At 41.1% G+C, this 20695-nt stretch overlaps 2 protein-coding genes across 12 annotated transcripts in view; both read left to right on the forward strand.

Moving 5' to 3' along the window:
- LOC308079286 (NACHT, LRR and PYD domains-containing protein 3-like) overlaps positions 1–20695 on the forward strand; it is a 319371-nt gene that overhangs the window by 55540 nt on the left and 243136 nt on the right. The window lies entirely within an intron of this gene.
- The window catches only part of LOC308079153 (uncharacterized protein), a gene marked incomplete at its 5' end in the record, with an annotated part of 13413 nt that continues 10831 nt past the window's right edge, over positions 18114–20695 (forward strand). Inside the window, one exon of the mRNA XM_080420532.1 lies at positions 18114–18135. Within this exon, the coding sequence (XP_080276658.1) occupies positions 18114–18135 (22 nt within the window). The remainder of the gene's footprint in view (positions 18136–20695) is intronic.

Genomic DNA, 20695 nt, shown 5'->3' on the forward strand with positions numbered 1-20695 from the left:
TACATAAGTACAATTGAGGTATTATTATGTTAAATTTCAATACTTTTACTTCTACTCCAGAGGCAAATATTATACTTTTACTCCACTACAATTATTAGAAAACTTAAGTTACTAGTTACTTTGCAGATATACATTGCTATATTATAAAAACATACATTAACCACTTTAGCCATCGCGACGCGTTGTGAGCTTGTAGATCTGCTATTTTCAAACATTTTTTGTACTTTTACTTTTGGTACTTTAAGTATATTTTGATGCCAATACTTTTGTACTTTTTTTAAAGTAATATTTTGATCACAGGCCTTTTACTTGTAACAGGGTATTTTTATATTGTGGTATTGGACTTAGGGTAAGTTAAGGTAAGGTATTGGACTACTTTTACTTAAGTCAAATATATTCTTCCACCAGGGCGTTAATTTACATAAAAGTTATGATATGATACATGGTCCTCTCTTTCCATCAGAATGTATAATCATGTTCCTCTCTTTCTATCAGAATGTATAATCATGTTCCTCTCTTTCTATCAGAATGTATAATCATGTTCCTCTCTTTCTATCAGAATGTATAATCATGTTCCTCTCTTTCTATCAGAATGTATAATCATGACGTTTCAGATCAGTTTGATGATAAAAATAGAAGATGGAAATTAATCGACGCCCCCTTTTCTTAATAGATTAACCAATCAGTGTCAAGCCTTCTGTCCTGTCATCTTAACGAGCGTTCGTTAACGAGACCAACATCTTACACTTCATTAACCATTTAAATACATGATCTGTCTGTCTGTCTGTCTCTTTCTCTCTCTCTCTCTCTCGCTCTGTTTCTCTCTCACACACCTCTCTCTCTCTCTCTCTCTCTCTCTCTCTCTCTCTCTCTCTCTGTTTCTCTCTCACACACACCTCTCTCTCTCTCTCTCTCTCTCTCTCTCTCTCTCTCTCTCTCTCTCTCTCTCTCTCTCTCTCAGAACCATTAATTAACAGAGTGTGTTAATGAACAGATAATGGATCAGGGGTCATTAGAGGTCGGGTGAAGCTCCATTCATTAACATTAATATCTATAAATGATAATTTTCACTTCCTGGCACAAAGCTTTATTAATACATGATCTCTATCTGGACCTCTGTGTGTGTGTGTGTGTGTGTGTGTGTGTGTGTGTGTGTGTGTGTGTGTGTGTGTGTGTGTGTGTGTGTGTGTGTGTGTGTGTGTGTGTGTGTGTGTGTGTGTGTGTGTGTGTGTGCGCGTGCGTGCGTGTGCGTGGCCAGATGACCATCTAGTACTTGAGAAACAGTCCATTTTATCTGGTCTTCACAACATAAAATGGTTGTTTTTATTGATATTATTTACACATGTTTTGTGCACAGGACCTGCTTTTATTATTTTACCAAGAAATTACAAATCCTGTTTTAAAACAAATTACTTTAAATTCAATTATTTTAAATCTTTTCACAACATTTTGTAGATTTAAATTATTGTAAACAGATTTGTACCTGTGCATTCCTGCATTGTTTTTTTTTAAATCTTTTTTGTTACTGTTTTCTTTTCTTGTTTTCTTTGTGAAGCACTTTGTAACACAGTTTTGAGAGGGGCTACATAAATAAAGTTTTATTATTATTATTATTATTATTATTATTATCAGAGAGAGAGAGAGAGAGAGAGAAAGAAAGTGTGTTTTGGTGTTTCTTCTTTCTTCCGTGGGTTGACGCGCTTCGCCCGCCCCGCGGTTCAACCCACGGGGCGGGCGGGGCTACGGGTCGGCCCGCGCATCACTACCAAGTACCTTACCTGGGGGGACATTTCTCTGTTACTGCCCCCCCCCCCCCTCCCTCTGGAACTCACTCCTCAACCACCTCCCCTTCTTCTAAACCTACTCAAACCCCCCACCACCCATGTGACCGCTCAACACGGCAGCCCAACGGCCCACCCATGTGACCGCTCAACACGGCAGCCCAACGGCCCACCCATGTGACCGCTCAACACGGCAGCCCAACGGCCCACCCATGTGCCAAAAAATGCCAGACAGATCTACAAGCTCACAGCACGTCACAGCGTGTAGATCTGCAATAGTTTTCAGCTGTAAGCGGATGGATTGTGCACAAACTGAAATACTTAAATATATAATTTACATTAGTGTGACAGTATAGCAGCGACGGCCATTTTTCCCCTAAAGATTTCCAGAAATATTTTAATCAATTATTTTAAGCCTACAGTATGATATCTGACATTATGGATATGATGTGGATGGATCATCATATGTATATATTTGTTTTTAAAGGGAACTTTTAACTCAAATCTTTGCTTCTGGGGGGTCCCTGGAACAACATATTTTTACATGCATGGAGGTCGGCGGCCAAATACATATAATGTTGGGGGTTGGGAAAAAGTTTGGGAACAGCGGTTCAATTATTTATTTTTTTAACCATTTCACTGCCAATCACGTAGATCTACGCGAACCGATTTAAAGCCGCCACGTGCCAATCGCGTAGATCTACGTGAAGTGAAAAAAAAAAAAAAGGAGATATGATTAGTTGAAGATCTAGACTCCTATCCACTTCCTTGTTAACTTAAAACTTAAAAATGCTGTATTTCGGCTCCTGAGTACTTTTTTTTTTCCAATGAAAAACTCTGGCACTGGCTAAAAAAATATGAAAATACCTCTGGCAGTTAGGTCAGTAAAATCGCTCGTTTTCACTGGCAGTGACTTAATTGACACTTTTCTGAAAAAAAGAAGAAAAAAACCCTCAGTCAGTTAAAGAGTTAAATAGAGTATTTCACCTCCTCACGTCTCTCTCAGATCATTTGGTGTGAAAGTCTCATCGTCCTGCTTTCCATCCCTGTTGTTCCCCAGATCTTTAGGTCCGTGTGAACCCCCCCCCCCCCCCCCCCTCCTCTCCAGTGATGTGCGGTGCATCCTCCATCAGGAGAAGCTCCTTTGGTCTTTAATTAATTTAATTAACGAGCTTCATCCCACGAGCTCCGAGGGGATTATTACAACCAGGAGGTGAAACCAGGGTAAATGATCCAACCGCATCCAAGACCGCATCCAACCGCATCCGACAGACGTACAGTGGTGGAAAGTAACTAAGTACATTTACTTAAGTACTGTACTTAAGTACATTTGTTTAGGTATTTTGTACTTTACTTGAGTATTTCCAATTTCCAATACTTTTACTTCTACTCCACTACATCTCAGAGGCAAATATTGTACTTTTACTCCACTACAATTATTTGAAAACTTTAGTTACTAGTTACTTTTCAGATATAAATTATGATATTATGAAACATACATTAACCACTTTAGCCCTATTGTATACATAGGCTATTTGAAAATAGCAGATCTACAAGCTCGTAGATGGGCTTGTAGATCTGCTATTTTCAAATTTAGTACTTTTACTTTTTGTACTTTAAGTACATTTTGATGCCAATACTTTTGTACTTTTACTCAAGTAAATTTAGAATTCTGGACTTTTACTTGTAACAGAGTAATTTTATATTGTAGTATTGGTACTTTTTCTTAAGTAAAGAATTTGAGTACTTTTTCCACCACTGCAGACGTACTCAGCAAATCTTGCAGACAATTGGAAATGCTCCGGTAAAGTAAAGGTACCTCAAAATGTTACTTAAAGAGGTTTATGGTGCCATGATGGTTTTGCACTTTTTCTGTCTTTCATGTGTCTATGAGGTTGATAGAACTTCATTAAGCCCCCCGGTGGTGTTTTTATGGTGTTTTATGTCTTCTCTGACTATTTTGAGTTTGTACCTGGAGGCTGAAACCTTGAGGGTCAAACGTGCCAATAGAGAAACAGCACTTTAATGACATAGTAAAAATATACCCTCCCCCTCATTATCATAACACAGCAGGTGTGGGCATGAGGAGGAGGAGGGACTAGGACAGGTGGGTGGTGCTAAGGTGGTGGAGGAGGTGCTAAGGTGAGAACCAGGTATACTTAATGAACTGGAGGCATGTCCACCTAAAAACATAATTTTAACACTTTCTGTACACTTTTTTGAAAAAATCTTCCTCCTAGTATAACCATAGTACCTGATGATCATGTTTTAGGGGGGGGGTCACTGAAAATCACGGCACCCCGTCTTTAAGTACAGTACTTGAGTAAATGTACTTAGTTACTTTACAACCTCTGCTTTTAGATTTTCCACCAATCTTTTGTTTCAACCCGGATGTAAACAAAGAGTCTCTTCTTTCCACCAGATAAAAACATGTGAACTGACGGTCAGCAGTTTGAACAACGACTCCTTTTCACCAAAATAACACAAAGTCTGGGAGAAGAAATCCCAGCTAGACGTGTTTTAATAAAACATTGGACTAAACAGGGTTATATTTGTTTGGGGGGATGACATCATGTCCTGTAGCCTATGGGGGGGGGGATGACGTCATGTCCTATAGCCTGCTCTGACAGTCACAGGCATCATTCATAGGTTGGCGAAGAGCGCCCTCTGGCGTAATCACTGAGAACAACAATTGACGTAGATCTGCTTCAAAGGCAGGGAATGTGTTAAAAGAACCTAGCGCTATTATTTTATTATCGTCTCCGCCAGGCTGAAGGCGTTTGGCCATGTGTTCACCTCCGTCCGTCTGTCCGTCCGTCCGTCCGTCCGTCCCGTCCGTCTGTCCGGTATCTCAGACATCGTTGGACAGACCGGTGTAAAAAAAACAACGTAGGTTATTAATTATTGGTATACAATAATAACAACAATAATAATTGTAAGGTTAATTGGCGTGTTTGACACACTGCCATTGATGGGTTTGTTGTGTTTTGGTGTTTTCAATGTTATCCACTAGATGGCGCTGTTTACTGACACATGAGTGACCATTTCATCCTCAGACACACAGATCCAGGAGATCACCGGATCCTATAAGATCTCCTCCTCCATTCACTTCCTTGTTAATCGATTTGGAAAAAAGCCTGTATCTCGTTTTACTACTTTTTGACGAGTCATGCTATATTCAACGGCCTAGAACAAACAGGGGGTCATTATTATTTTTTCCAGGGAAGCTCTACGATCGGGGGGATGGATCATACTGATGGGGGGATGGATCATACTGGAGATAAATATTCTCTGACTACTTGAAAAGGAGAGATAAACGAAAAAACGCTTATTTATTTACTCTGGCAGTGAATGAGTTAAAGTACCTCGAGTGCTTGAGTAAATGTACTTGGTTACTTTCCACCTCTGTGTGTGCGTGTGTGTGCAGTGTGTGTGCAGTGCGCATGTGTGCGTCCGTGTTTGGCGGCCGGTGAGGCTTCCTAACCCAGCAGGGGCCCCGCTGCCTCATTAAGGCGCTATTTTAACAAAGCACCCCCCCCCCCCCCACACACACACGCCCCCCCCACCCCTCTGTGCACCGAGTAGCAACACACACACACACACACACACACACACACACACACACACACACACACACACACACACACACACACACACACACACACACACACACACACACACACACACACAGGGATATAAATGGATAATTAGAAGGATAATTTTCTCCCTAACGATGCTCGTCCGTTTCTCTCTCTCTCTCTGTGTGTGTGTGTGTGTGTGTGTGTGTGTGTGTGTGTGTGTGTGTGTGTGTGTGTGTGTGTGTGTGTGTGTGTGTGTGTGTGTGTGTGTGTGTGTGTGCGTGTGTGTGTGCGCTCAGTAACGATGTGTGTCAGTCTACTGATGATGAAATTAGACAAAGTTTCTGAAATGTCTGATAATTTCCATGAATCCATTCATTTAATTAATTTACCCTCCATCTCTGTCATGACAGACGTAGGAGATCATCTAGGATAGGATAGGATCATCATGTATGTCATGACAGACGTAAGAGAAGAAAAAAATGAAAAACGAAGACAGACGAAGAAACTTTTACTTTTGGAGAGTTTTGTGATTTCATGAATGTTTTTTTACTACTGGACTTAAAGGAGTAGTTCACCCCAAAGAAATGACTTATTTTCTATCAATAACACCCAGTGGTGCAAAGTAACGAAGTACATTTACTCAAGTACTGTACTTAACTACCATTTTGAGGTATTATTTACTTTACTGGTGTATTTCCAGTACTTACTTCTACTCCACTACATCTCAGAGGCAAATATTATACTTTTACTCCTCTATGATTATTTGAAAACTTTAGTTACTAGTTACTTTTTAAACTTGATGATTATTATCACAAAACACATTAACCACTTCAGCCTGATATACATTTCGGCCATTTGATCTACAAGCTCACAAAAAAATAGCAGATCTACAAGCTCCCAATGCGTTGCATCGCGACGCATTGGGAGCTTGTAGATCGTGTAACGAGCTTGTAGCTTGTAGATCTAACGTGCTTGTAGATCGTGTGAGCTTGTAGATCGACCACAGACGTGTGCATGAGTATCTTTAGGCTCCCCACCTGTACACACAACTAGGCGCCCCTGGTGTGTGTGTGTGTGTGTGTGTGTGTGTGTGTGTGTGTGTGTGTGTGTGTGTGTGTGTGTGTGTGTGTGTGTGTGTGTGTGTGTGTGTGTGTGTGTCATCATTCACGTTGACACTTAATTAGCTTGTTCACACAAACGACACCTGGCGGAAAACATGTAGCTTAATGTACAGACAGCCTCCTGTTAACCAATCATCTGTCAGGTACAAACCTGTTAACCAATCATCTGTCAGGTAGAAACCTGTTAACCAATCATCTGTCAGGTAGAAACCTGTTAACCAATCATCTGTCAGGTAGAAACCTGTTAACCAATCATCTGTCAGGTAGAAACCTGTTAACCAATCATCTGTCAGGTAGAAACCTGTTACTGTATCAGGAAATGAGAACAAGAAAGAACCAGCTAGTGTTCCAATGGATCTATTGTAGAATTAGAAACAGAATCAGCTTGTGAGCTTGTAGATCTGCTATTTTCAAATAGCCTGGATATAAAATAGGACTAAAGTGGTTAAATGTATGTTTTATAATGTAATGATTTATATCTACAAGTACTGAAAATTGGAAATACTCCAGTAAAGTAAAAGTACCTCAACATTGTACTTAAGTACAGTACAGGAGTACATGTACTTAGTTACTTTACACCACTGGGAGGCATAAAAAGTCAGCCCCCCCCCCCCCCCTCAATACGGCGGCAGCACAGAAAGTCGTTCTGCTTTCATCTCAATCCTCTTCCCGCTCGTGTGTCGTTTTCTGCTCCTTAAATCATTTCCGTTGTGAAGTGTGGTGGAGGGATGGGACCCCCCACGGAGTGGAGGGGGGGAGGGGAGGGGGGGGGGGGCGGCAGGGATCAAAGGCAGAGCTATAAAAAAACAAAAGACTTCACTGTCGGTGTTCGTATCATATTTAGCATGAAGCCAAACATTCCTGTACCGAACAGAGGGTTGCCATGTCTGCTTATTATATAAGCCACTTTATGGGCTTGTTCTAGTTTTTTTTTCTGTAAAGTTTTTAAATATTGTGGCTTGTTAAAGGAGGAGTTCACCCAAAAAATGACTTATTTTCTATCAATTACACACCCCATGAAGCCTTGATTTAATGGATTTATTTTTGTTTTTGTGGCATTCCTAAGACAATAATTTGATGACCGTGTGTATTTCCGGTAGGAGACACAAATAATCTACTTTGTGTCTCCTACCGGATACATTAGCCGGTAGGAGACAGGAATCAAATTATTAGCTTAGGAATGCCACAAAAACAAAAAATAATCCATGGATTCAAGGCTTCATAGGGTGTGCAATTGATAGAAAATAAGCAATTTTTTGGGTGAACTCCTCCTTTAATTGTTTCCAATTATTTTCACATTTCGTTTCCACAATTATTATTGTTTTAAATAGCAGATCTACAAGCTCACAACGCGTTGCGATAGCGGTACCGAGTGGTATACAGTAGGTGTCGTGTGACCTAGTCACTTCTTTTGGCCTTGTTTTCATAGACCCGGTTGCTTGTTCCTCTAGCATAATCTGGCAACTACTGCCTCTAAGATGGAATAAGGTCTCTTAACCAGCGTTGCCAGATTTTGAGAGAAACAAGCAACAGGTTTTTGAAAACCAGCCTAAAAGAAGCGACTATTTTTAGGCCACATGAGCACTTCAAACCTATATATGCATCTGCTGTTTGAAATAAGCTGATCTACAAGCTCAAAACGTGTCGCAACACGTTTTGTTTTTTTTTGCAAAAAAAATGAAAAGATTTCCTGTTTTTTTTTTTTACATTTTAACAACACAAAGCTTATATGGAAGGGGGGGGGGGGGGGGTTGAGGACAAATATATATCATTGTGGAGGTCCTTTACAGGGTTGAGAACAACAGGTTTAAACAACATCAGATAATAACACTTTAGAAACAAGCCCAAAAAAACACAACCTTCAATAGCCTTCAATCTACAATCAACTTTACTGGGAAAAAAACAAGCCTTTTAAATGGCTTATAATAAGCAGACATGGCAACACTGCCTCTATGGTGATCTTTTGTGTTTCTAACAGAGTGAACGGTGAGGGTCTCGGGGACCCCTGTGGGACCCCTGTGGGACCCCTGTGGGACCCCTGTGGGACCCCCTCGTAGAGCCACGTTTCAGCTCATCAAAGCCCACGTTTGGAACAATCGCTTAGAACGACGTCAAAAACTCTGACAGTGACAGAATGGGAACACGGAGCTTCCTGGTTGGCTGGCTCCGTGGGGAGGCTACTGCACGCGCTCAGAACGCGGGGAGGCTACTGCACGCGCTCAGAACACGGGGAGGCTACTGCACGCGCTCAGAACGCGGGGAGGCTACTGCACGCGCTCAGAACACGGGGAGGCTACTGCACGCGCTCAGAAAGGAAAAGTTTACTTTTTAATTTTTTTCTGTCGTTTGAATTTTCTTTTTTTGCTCATTTGCATTTTTGTGCCGGGAGAACAGAACAGGGACAAAAGTATAAGTACTCGAGTAAATACTAAAATGATTCAAAAGGACAAAAGTACCAATAGGTATCGTATCTTGCGTCCGGAATTCAAAATGGACTTGAGTAAAAGTATAAAAGTATTGGTATCAGAATGTACTTAAAGTACCAAAAGTAAAAGCACTGAAATGTTTGAAAATAGCAGATCTACAAGCTCACAACGCGTCGCAGCTTGTAGATCGGCTATTTTCAAATAGCCGATCTACTGTATAAAATAGGGCTAAAGTGGTTAATTTATGTTTTATAATTCATATAATATAATATTAATTTATATCTGCAAAGTAACTAGTACCTCAAGTTTTCTAATAATTGTAGTGGAGTAAAAGTACAATATTTGAGATGTCGTGGAGTAGAAGTAAAAGTATAAATGTGTGTGTAGCCTACAGTATGTGTGTGTGTGTGTGTGTGTGTGTGTGTGTGTGTGTGTGTGTGTGTGTGTGTGTGTGTGTGTGTGTGTGTGTGTGTGTGTGTGTGTGTTTTCAAAAATCGTGAACACTTTCGTAAATCTTTTCACATAATGTATTTTCAAAGCGAAGATTTTTAACTAAAATCTTTGCTTTTGGGGGGTCCCTGGAACAACATATTTTGAGATGGTGTTTCAGAAAAACTGTTAGGATTTAGTCTAGAAGACATTAAAGAATCCCCCCGGAAGCAAAGATTTGAGTTACAAATGTTCGCTTTAAAAAAACATACAGTATTCAAAGATATCCAAAAATGTTCACGATTTTTCAAAAATAGCAGATCTACAAGCTCACAACGCGGCACTCGGTGCCGCGCTGTGAGCTTGTAGATCTGCTATTTTTGAATAGCCCAAAGAAATGTAAAAATGACACAGATGCCTTCCAGGTCTGAGTGGTTTAAAGGTTTCGTCTTGTTTGCTTTTCTCCTAAGAATAAACATCTCTTCTTCCTCTAAAGAATGTATGTGTGTGTGTGTGTGTGTGTGTGTGTGTGTGTGTGTGTGTGTGTGTGTGTGTGTGTGTGTGTGTGTGTGTGTGTGTGTGTGTGTGTGTGTGTGTGTGTGTGTGTGTTGTTGTCCCCTTCAGGAAACACTAACCTTCCTCTCTGCCTGACCTACTTGTTGTTAACTAGTTATACGAACGCTTGTTTTCTATTGTTGTATTGTTTACTGGATCTTGTTTAGTCGATACACTTATTTGTTTTAGCTCATGCTCATTTAATTTAGCTATTTTGTCTCATCTGTTTAAGGAAATAGGTAGCTGATATATTGCACTTTTACCTTAGCGCTTGGTATACTCTTGGTTGCTTGTTTTTGCAGAAAATGCACTAAAGACTTCTGGTGATTAGTAGTTTTCGTTCCCTACCTGTTGAATGAGGCGCAGTTTACGGAGCTAGTTCAGGCCAGGTAACTCAAGGGATTGGGCTAACCGATCAGGTGACTAAGTCACATGCACTCTTCTCCTGGTCGGTGAGTTATAAGTAATGCTCTGCCTACCTGTTCAGTCTGGTTGCGCTCTTCTGCTGCTCTGACGTGCGACGCTGCTGCTGCTGCTGCTGCTGCTGCCGAGATCCTACCGGATCTGCTGCCCTTGCTTGCTACGTATGCTGCTGACCATGAATAGTCTCATATTGTTCCTTGGTTGATGGCTATTGGCGTGCTGCCATTGTCCATGCTGCGCTAATCATAGCTACTCAGCTGTGTGCTACTGGTTCTAAACGTGGTATTACTTTCTTTACTTAAGTTAAAAATCGCTTGCTAAACGCTCAGCTCAAAAGCAGTAGCGTTCGTCATTGATCGATCTCAGTATGGTCAACTAGAGAGTGTAGAAATAGAGTAACGACACGCTTGATCCCGCCGCAAACGGGCTCCTTGGGTATAGTTCCAAACATTGGGACTGCCTGCCTCATTGAGATAGACTGAGCACTTCCGCATTCCATTCTTACAATGGGAGTCGACGCTAGTGTCAGAACTCTCTTTATGGCACTGGGTTAACGGTAGTTCACCAACAGTGTTGCTTAAGTTTCTGTTTCCTTATCGTAGCAACGATGGGCCAGTTTAGCGTGTATTTGTTCAAAGTAGTTCACTTTATCTCAAGATTGGGTTTCTAGACCTAGTTGCTTGCTTCTCTCTCAAAAGATGACATCACCGATCTATCGTTCACAGAGGAACGGATGCGCGCGATATGGCTGGTAAGTGCTACTGCCATGGTAGATAGAGAGAGAGGGCATGGCGTCACTTTGTGAGTCGCTTGCTTGTTCTGGCTAATGTTCAGATTAATATCTTTATGTAGGCTACTGGTTAAAACACGGATATGCTCAGTTGGCTGCATCTTGCTTAATTTATAGTTATTGTATTCATGGATAGTTCAGTGGCTTTAGACGGTACTCTTATTCTGAAGCGCTCGTCCACCGGATGTTGTTGAGGCTTATAGTTGATGACCGAACACTTCTCTACCCATGCGAAGGAGAGAGGGGAAGCTAACTTGTGAGTAGTGTTCAAGAAGTAGTTGCACTGCAGTTTAAATGTTAATGCTGCTAGAATTCATTGAAATTAGTTATCTCGCATGTAGCTGTCTGGCATCTATTTGCAGAGTAGGAAAACTCACTGTTCATGATGATGCTAAAGTTGCAGCACTAAATTGCTGCCATCATCTCAATGTTCATGTTAGTGCTGAAGTTGCTGTACTAAATTGTACTAGATTGCTGCCATCAACACGATGGTCTCCATTATGCTAAAGCTCCTCACTACATGCTTCTACTGTTCAGATTATGCTAGTCGTTCTTCAACTGCTACTGACTGCTGATCATGATTAGGCTAAAACTGCTGACATTGTTTCTGCAGTCAATGCATGCTACTCATACTAGTGCCATCATGATGATCATGCTAATTATGTTGACTGCATTCCTAGGCTACTGCATTAATGCTACTCATTCTGAAATTGCTGGCAAATGTCTGCTAATCATGATTATGCTAATGATGTGGACTACATTGCTACCACTGCTATAATCGACTAATGCTGCTAGTACTAAAATTGCTGCAAACGTGCCGATCATGAACATGCTAAGTTACTACTAGTGCTATGGCCACTACCTCATTAATACTGCATTCATCTACCTCACATTTAGCAATTGAAGCAATATCACGCAAGTCATTTATCAGCATTCATTGATATTCTGCTTTGTGTTTTTTTTTTTCTCCATGTCCGGCTTAATGCATGGTGATGGGATGCCTAATGCCGATGGGGCTGAGTGCTGTTCACCTTGGATACTGGGGAAGTCAGGTTTGCAGGCCTTGTGTCTTCAACAGTGTCAGTGTCAAATCATGTAGCAGTTCAATTGCTCTAATATGTGGTGGAGGTAAAGTAGGCGTTTCATATTACGATGAAATAATCAAATGAACTTGCAGTGCAGATTAGACGTTATTGGTTGCATTCTACCGTTGTTTATGCTTGTATTGCTAAATTACACTTGCTAAGGATCAGGATGAGCTAAAGGTATTCTCATTTTGCTGCATACACTTGGATAAGAGATGGTAGAGACGTTGTAGCTCAGGCTAACACAGTACGTTTGCTTCTTTGTAGAAGCTTTAGATTGTCGTAGCACAGCTGTTTGCTTATGTGGAAGCTTTAGATTGTTTGTAGCACAGGCTAGCTCAGCATATTTGCTTCTATGTGGAAGATTAGATTGTTGTAGCACAGGCTAGCACAGCATGTTTTGCCTATGTGGAGGCGAATTGTTTAGCACAAGCTATCACAGCATGTGTTGCTTCTTAAGTGGATAGCTCTGGATTGTTTGTAGCATAGGCTAGCACAGCATGTTTTGCTTCCCACGTGGGAGCTTGGATTGTTCGTAGCACAAGCTAATTCAGTTGTTTTGCTTCTTATGTGGAAGCTTGGATGGTCGGTAGCACAAGCTAAACACAGCATGTTTAACTTCCCATGCGTAAAGCTATCAAATTGATTGTAGCACAAGCTAACTCAGCATGGCTTGCTTATGGGGATAGCTCTGGATTGTGGTAGCACAAGCTATCATGGCATGCTTGCTTCCATGTGGAAGGTATATGGTACAGTATATAGAAAAGTTGGTTGCCAAGTGATGTCATGTTATGAGCAACAAGCTTACAGAAGTAAAGTTATTGCAACAGGATAGATGGTGGGGCTTTAGTAGAGTCAAGATATCAGTCATTGGTCAATGTTGGCTGGTGCGCACCAATCCGCGAAATATCTCGCAGGACGGATAAAGAGGGACTCCGATCCTGGCTGCTCCTGTTATCAATAGTTACACTATGTTGATGGGCTCTTTGCTTTTCTCATGCTTATCAAAAGCTGGGTGACTGGAAGTCTTTGTCCCCGTATAAAAGGCGCTGCTTTATCTGCCAGATTGGGATGCTCACGGCATATTTGGCACCACATCACGGTGTGTTCATCACTGGTGACGAGTGTTGCAGCGCAACCAGCAGCTTGCGGTGTGCAACTGACTGTGTCAGGATTGAGGCCACACTCGCGCATTGGCGTGCAGCATGCGTCCCCACACATCCACAGTGAAGCACGCACTTTTCACTGTGGATGCGTGAGTGGCTTCAGGAAGTAAATTCCTGTCCCAGCGGTCTATAACGGCGTCATCTCGTCCAGGGTGGCTTACCATGGTAATTGCAAGAATAATTCTGCTTCTGGTTCTAGATTCCAGGTTGAACTACCTACGCTTGGCGGCTCTGTGAGCTCTCAAGGCAGCGTGAGAGAGCTGCTCGAGATGTGGGCTTCTCAGTGTTCTCAGCACTATGCTGCATCATCTACTGTGCGGGCCAGCACAAGGCCTTAAGGCAGCGTGAGAGAGCTGCTTGAGATGTGGGCTTCTCAATGTCTTCTCGGCACCTATGCTGCATCATCTACTGAGCTGCCTAGCCTCGCTGCTAAAACTCTGCTAAATCAATTCTGCCAACCCTCTGGCGTCTGGCTCTGTTGGGCCGATTCAGACTTGCAACAGATGGCATTTCGTGCTAAATCTATTAGGCTATGGATGGAGAGGGATATCGGCGTTAGTTAATATTATTCACATGTCTAATAATCTGCGTCAAGCTCTGCAAGCTATAATTTAAGCTTGTATACCATATTCTTTCTGCATCAACTGCTATGATGCTAATTGCTAACATGCTGCCACATGGCGCTTAACCCATTTAGACCAAGGCCGATTTATAAAATCGCCTTCTAAATCCTGACTAAGTTCTGGAAACTTCAAATAGTTTTTTAAAAATATATATATAAAATGCATGTTGCTATACGGTAAATGGCAACATGAACCCAAAATGGGTTAAATTGGTCATAGGATGGCCGGGCTAATCCAGAATTGCAATAACATTGTGTTTGTCTCTCCATCTGTAGGCCTAAACTTGAACTGGTTCACTGCAAAGCTGCGAGAGATCTACCCAAGCTGCGGGCTTTCTCCATCCTCCGTATTGGTGTAGCTACACCTGCAGCGCTGCTTGTCTTCTGCTTCTCTAAATCTATAGGGCGATGGTCCTCAGGAGCTTACGTAGATATTGGTTAATAAGGATGACATTCTGCAGGCAAAAAGCTCATGAGTATGAGTGCGCTCGCTGTTCTATCGCTAATTCAACAAATGCTGCTTGAGCATTATTGACGCTTTAATTACAACTCGGGTGGATTGCTGGGGATTTAGTTTAGTGGTGATGTCATGGTGCTAAAAAAAAAAATATAGCGCTAAAAAATGTTGGGCTTTCCTTGGTAGCGCTAAAAAATGTTGGGCTTTCTATGGCAGCGTTAAAAAATGTTGGGTTTCTATGGCAGCGTTAAAAAATGTTGGGTTTCTATGGCAGCGTTAAAAAATGTTGGGTTTCTATGGCAGCGTTAAAAAATGTTGGGTTTCTATGGCAGCGTTAAAAAAGATTTGGGTTTTCTATGGCAGCGTTAAAAAAAATTTGGGTTTTCTATGGCAGTGTTAAAAAATGTTGGGTTTCTATGGCTACGCAGTCAGGCTAATCATATCAAGCTCAGTCTATTAGTAATTGCTGCTCCAGTTATCGTTGGGTACTGATTCAGATTTTAAGTAAAGATAGCACGTCTTTACACACATAGTCAGTACACTTTATTTATTATGGATGATAAACAATAGTTATCATTCATCATAGGATGACTCATTTATATATATGTGTATATATATATATAGCAGATTTCTTTGAAAAAGAAATAAATATAGAATGTCCTCTTCAAATCCGATTTGGTGCGGCACAGCTGTGGACACCATATTAGGATATCGTCTAGGACTCCTGAATTCAGGGATCAGCAGGTACCTGGATTCATCAGGCTTGTTGAACACATGGTGCATGCTGCATTTGCAAGTTAAACTTAAAAAATTAAATGTGAGGAACACTATCATGTTAGTAAGAACAAGTCATGGAGCTCCACCATTCTCACAGATGGTTGGTCCGGCGTCAGGCCCTGTGCTCTCAAGCCGTTTTGGGGGTTCTTGCTGTTTTGGGGGTTTAATTCATTCCCTGTAAATGCTAATTGGCATGTAACATTCATTAAAATGTTATCCTTACAGGGAATGAATGGATTCAGAGGCCTGACGCCAAACTATGCTTCCTCTTGTTTCTATACCATGCTCAAGCTTGCTAAATATATATTGCTAATAAATATATATTCTAATCCAATCTAAGAGTTGTCTGACTGAAATGAGGCGCAGTTTACGGAGCTAGTTCAGGCCAGGTAACTCAAGGGATTGGGCTAACCGATCAGGGGCCTGTTCCTCAAAAGGTGAATTAACAAAGCCTGGCCTTAAGCCAAATCAAGGCTTGACAAAGTCGGGTCCGAAAAGCCTCGTTTGTTCCGTTCCTCAGACGCCAAGCCAGGCTGAAAAGGAGCAACTTTGTCGAGCTAGACCTTGTCAAGCCAGGCTGTGTCCAGCCAGGATAATGAAGCCAGGCTAAATGGGCGGCGATTCGCCGACGACGTATTTCTATAAAAGACCATGAACTCGAGCGCAGATTCCTTGAACTTGACCAATCATGGCAGCGGGGAACAAAACTCGCGCAGCGTTTTTCTCTGTGGCCGAACAGCAGCAGCTCATGCAAGCTTATGAGGAAGTGAAACATGTTATCAACAGAAAAGGAAACGCGACCGCAATAAATAGATCCAGGGCGAAAGCTGGCAAAGTATTGAAAGCACACACAGAGTGTGTGTGTGTGTGTGTGTGTGTGTGTGTGTGTGTGTGTGTGTGTGTGTGTGTGTGTGTGTGTGTGTGTGTGTGTCAGCGCCGGACGGGCAACAGGACGTACGGACGGGACGGGACGGGACGGGGGGGGGGGACGCGGGGGGATGGAGGGGACGGGACGGGACGGGACGGGACGGGGGGGGGGGGGGGACGGGGGTCGGGGGGGTTGACCGCGACGGGATGAGCGGGGGACGGGACGAGACACGCAATAACCCCACATTGCAAGACCACTTTAGTAGAAATTTGGGTTGTGTAGTTACCTTGCCATCATGATGTAACTCCAAAGGTGGACAAGAAATAAAAAATAATTTCTCCATTGACTAGAAATTGATAATTTAAAATATGCTCCTTATTGACTTACAAAGAGGCTCCTTTAAACCCGTAACTAATAATGTATATATATATATTTAAATATATGTATATATGTATATGTATATATATATATATATATATATATATATATATATAATATATATATATATATATATATATATATATATATATATATATATATATATATATGTATGTAGGCTATGTATGTATGTGTTAGACATTTCTTATAATATTACCAAAAAAAAGTAATATATTATCAAACATCTAACAACAATATGAACTATAGTGTTAACAGAGTGACAATGACATATCACATGAGTTATTGTGAAACAATTATGATTCATGGTCACACACTATTTCAGTAATGTAATTACATTGATTATATCTTATTGTATTGATTTCATTTTATTTGAATGCAGGGTCATTCAAATGAGTCCATATACAAACACATGTGTTGAATTAACTGTGGAAAAACTTGAAGAACAAAGACACTGGATTAAGTAAGCTTGGCTGTTAGCCTGCTCCTGACCAGGCTAACTTCACAGCTAAATTGCCATGGTAACTAAGGTAGGCTTGCTTCAATTCTCTTTTGAGGAATCGGATAAGGCTAAACTTAGCCAGGGTGAACTGGCTAAACTAATCTTCAAGATAATTCACCTTTTGAGGAACCGACTCAGCTCTAATCCTGGCTAAATTAAGCCAGGATAGGTGGTAAAGCCAGGCTTTAGCTCTAATTCACCTTTTGAGGAACAGGCCCCTGGTGACTAAGTCACATGCACTCTTCTCCTGGTCGGTGAGTTATAAGTAATGCTCTGCCTACCTGTTCAGTCTGGTTGCGCTCTTCTGCTGCTCTGACGTGCGACGCTGCTGCTGCTGCTGCTGCTGCTGCCGAGATCCTACCGGATCTGCTGCCCTTGCTTGCTACGTATGCTGCTGACCATGAATAGTCTCATCCCACCGCCTCCCCGGCATCCACCTGTAGGCTCTGTTTCTAGATCCCCTTGGGGGTTTAATTCATTCCCTGTAAATGCTAATTGGCATGTAACATTCATTAAAATGTTATCCTTACAGGGAATGAATGGATTCAGAGGCCTGACACTTAATAAATAAAGTGTACTGACTATGTGTGTAAAGACGTGCTATCTTTACTTAAAACGATGTAAAGTGTGTGATGTAAAGTATAATAATATAATAAAGTAACAATACTAATACTAATCCATACTTTTATGGGTGAACGGTGAACGATCGATCTGCATGTTTTGTGGCCCCCACCTTCACTTAATGTGGCCCCTCAGGTTAATATCAGAATAGTGATTATATTATTGATTTCAGCTGTTATGATTCTAAACATGCAAACATGACCCACTTTAATTACTTCAGTCTATATTAGTAGCTCAATGACTAGTATTAACATTCTATTGTCTTTTTTATGTCCAATGTGTTTGTATTTAAGTTCATAAAGTTACATAAGTACTGAATGCATTTGAAATTAAATGCATTTGGGAGGGGGGGGTCCTTGACATGAAAATATTCATGTATAACATAGGAAACTCAGCCAAATAAACAACTACGCTTCAGAAACAAGACCCCCTCAAAAAAATAACCCCATATATATATTTACAAGCAACTTTACATGGAAAACAAGCCCACAGCGTCACTTATAATAAGCAGTCATGGCAACCCAGACCAGACATGGTGGGGGGGGGGGGGACGGGGGGCATTGAGTATATTTGTCATCAGCCGGCGGCCGGTGGTCTGTTGACTCTGTTCTCTCTCTCACCTGACCAAGCCCCGCCCCTCACTCAGACGGATTGCTTTCCTGTTTGTTTTATTATTCAGATGTTTCCTTTAAAGACCCCCGGAGCAGCGGCTGAAAAACCACTCATAAAAGACCTCCTCCTCCTCCTCCTCCTCCTCCTCCTCCTCCTCCTCCTCTGTCCCTTATTGATCTAACGTCAGCTTGTTATGTAAATAATATGTAAATAACTCATTGTAAATGTATGCTTTAAGCACCAGGACTCATGTTTTTATTATAAATGATTTTTCCACAAAGTATTTAAAACAGCATTCTGACAAACCAAACCGCTGATGAATTCCTGCCCTGAAGGCCTGATGGATTCTTTAGAGCAACGACCGCTGTGATGACAAATCACACTGAATACGACAAAGTAACTAAGTACTAGGTATTCCACTACATCTCAAAGTAACTAAGTACTAGGGTATTCCACTACATCTCAAAGTAACTAAATACTAGGTATTCCACTACATCTCAAAGTAGCTAAGTACTAGGTATTCCACTACATCTCAAAGTAACTAAATACTAGGTATTCCACTACATCTCAAAGTAGCTAAGTACTAGGTATTCCACTACATCTCAAAGTAACTAAGTACTAAGGTATTCCACTACATCTCAAAGTAACTAAGTACTAGGTATTCCACTACATCTCAAAGTAACTAAGTACTAAGGTATTCCACTACATCTCAAAGTAACTAAGTACTAGGTATTCCTATACATCTCAAAGTAACTAAGTACTAAGGTATTCCACTACATCTCAAAGTAACTAAGTACTAGGTATTCCTATACATCTCAAAGTAACTAAGTACTAGGTATTCCACTACATCTCAAAGTAACTAAGTACTAGGTATTCCACTACATCTCAAAGTAACTAAGTACTAAGGTATTCCTATACATCTCAAAGTAACTAAGTACTAAGGTATTCCACTACATCTCAAAGTAACTAAGTACTAGGTATTCCACTACATCTCAAAGTAACTAAGTACTAGGTATTCCACTACATCTCAAAGTAACTAAGTACTAAGGTATTCCACTACATCTCAAAGTAACTAAGTACTAAGGTATTCCACTACATCTCAAAGTAACTAAGTACTCGGTATTCCACTACATCTCAGAGTGAAACATTGTACTTTTTACTTAGCTTTAGTTACTACTTACTTTTTAGATGTGTTTTTTTATGTGTGTTATACTTCAGCTCAGCTAGTCGATCATATCTGATATTTGATAAATTGACAGATTTGAATACTTTAACTGCGGTACTTTAAGTATATTTAGATGCCAATACTTTTGTACTTTAACTCAAGTAAACATTTCAACAACTATTGACTAGAGCAGTGGTTCTCAACCAGTGGTCCAGGGACCACCAGTGGTCCATGAGGGAGTACCAGGGGGTCCCCAGCTAAAGTAGTTAACATAGCGTCACAATCATTTTTAACCACTTAGCTTTGGCTATTCAAAAATAGCAGATCTACAAGCTCATAGCACGGCACCGAGTGCCGCGCTATGAGCTTGTAGATCTGCTATTTTTGAAAAATCTTGAAAATGTGTGCATATCTTTGAATATATGTATTTTTTAAAGCAAACATTTTAACTCAAATCTTTGCTTCTGGGGGGTCCCTGGCACAACATTTTCAGATGGGGGTCCGTGGCCAAATGCATATAACTGTAGGGGTCCTTGGCATGAAAAAGGTTGAAAACCACTGGACTAGAAGGTCCTAATCAATGACCAATGACCTGATGAATGATCTGACCCCTACGTTGATCATAATGTCACTTACTTCATCACACTACAGTATCACAAAAAAACTGCAGATCTACAAGCATAGACAGATCTACAAGCATAGACAGATCTACAAGCAGAGACAGATCTACAAGCATAGACAGATCTACAAGTATAGACAGATCTACAAGCAGAGACAGATCTACAAGCATAGACAGATCTACAAGTATAGACAGATCTACAAGCATAGACAGATCTACAAGCAGAGACAGATCTACAAGCATAGACAGATCTACAAGTATAGACAGATCTACAAGCAGAGACAGATCTACAAGCAGAGACAGATCTACAAGCATAGACAGATCTACAAGCAGAGACAGATCTACAAGCATAGACAGATCTACAAGCAGAGACAGATCTACAAGCAGAGACAGATCTACAAGCATAGACAGATCTACAAGCATAGACAGATCTACAAGCATAGACAGATCTACAAGCATAGACAGATCTACAAGCAGAGACAGATCTACAAGCATAGACAGATCTACAAGCATAGACAGATCTACAAGCATAGACAGATCTACAAGCAGAGACAGATCTACAAGCATAGACAGATCTACAAGCATAGACAGATCTACAAGCAGAGACAGATCTACAAGCATAGACAGATCTACAAGCATAGACAGATCTACAAGCAGAGACAGATCTACAAGCAGAGATAGATCTACAAGCATAGACAG

This window comes from Gymnoscopelus braueri (genome assembly GCF_963280865.1).
Source record: "Gymnoscopelus braueri genome assembly, chromosome: 23".
Lineage (NCBI taxonomy): Eukaryota > Metazoa > Chordata > Actinopteri > Myctophiformes > Myctophidae > Gymnoscopelus > Gymnoscopelus braueri.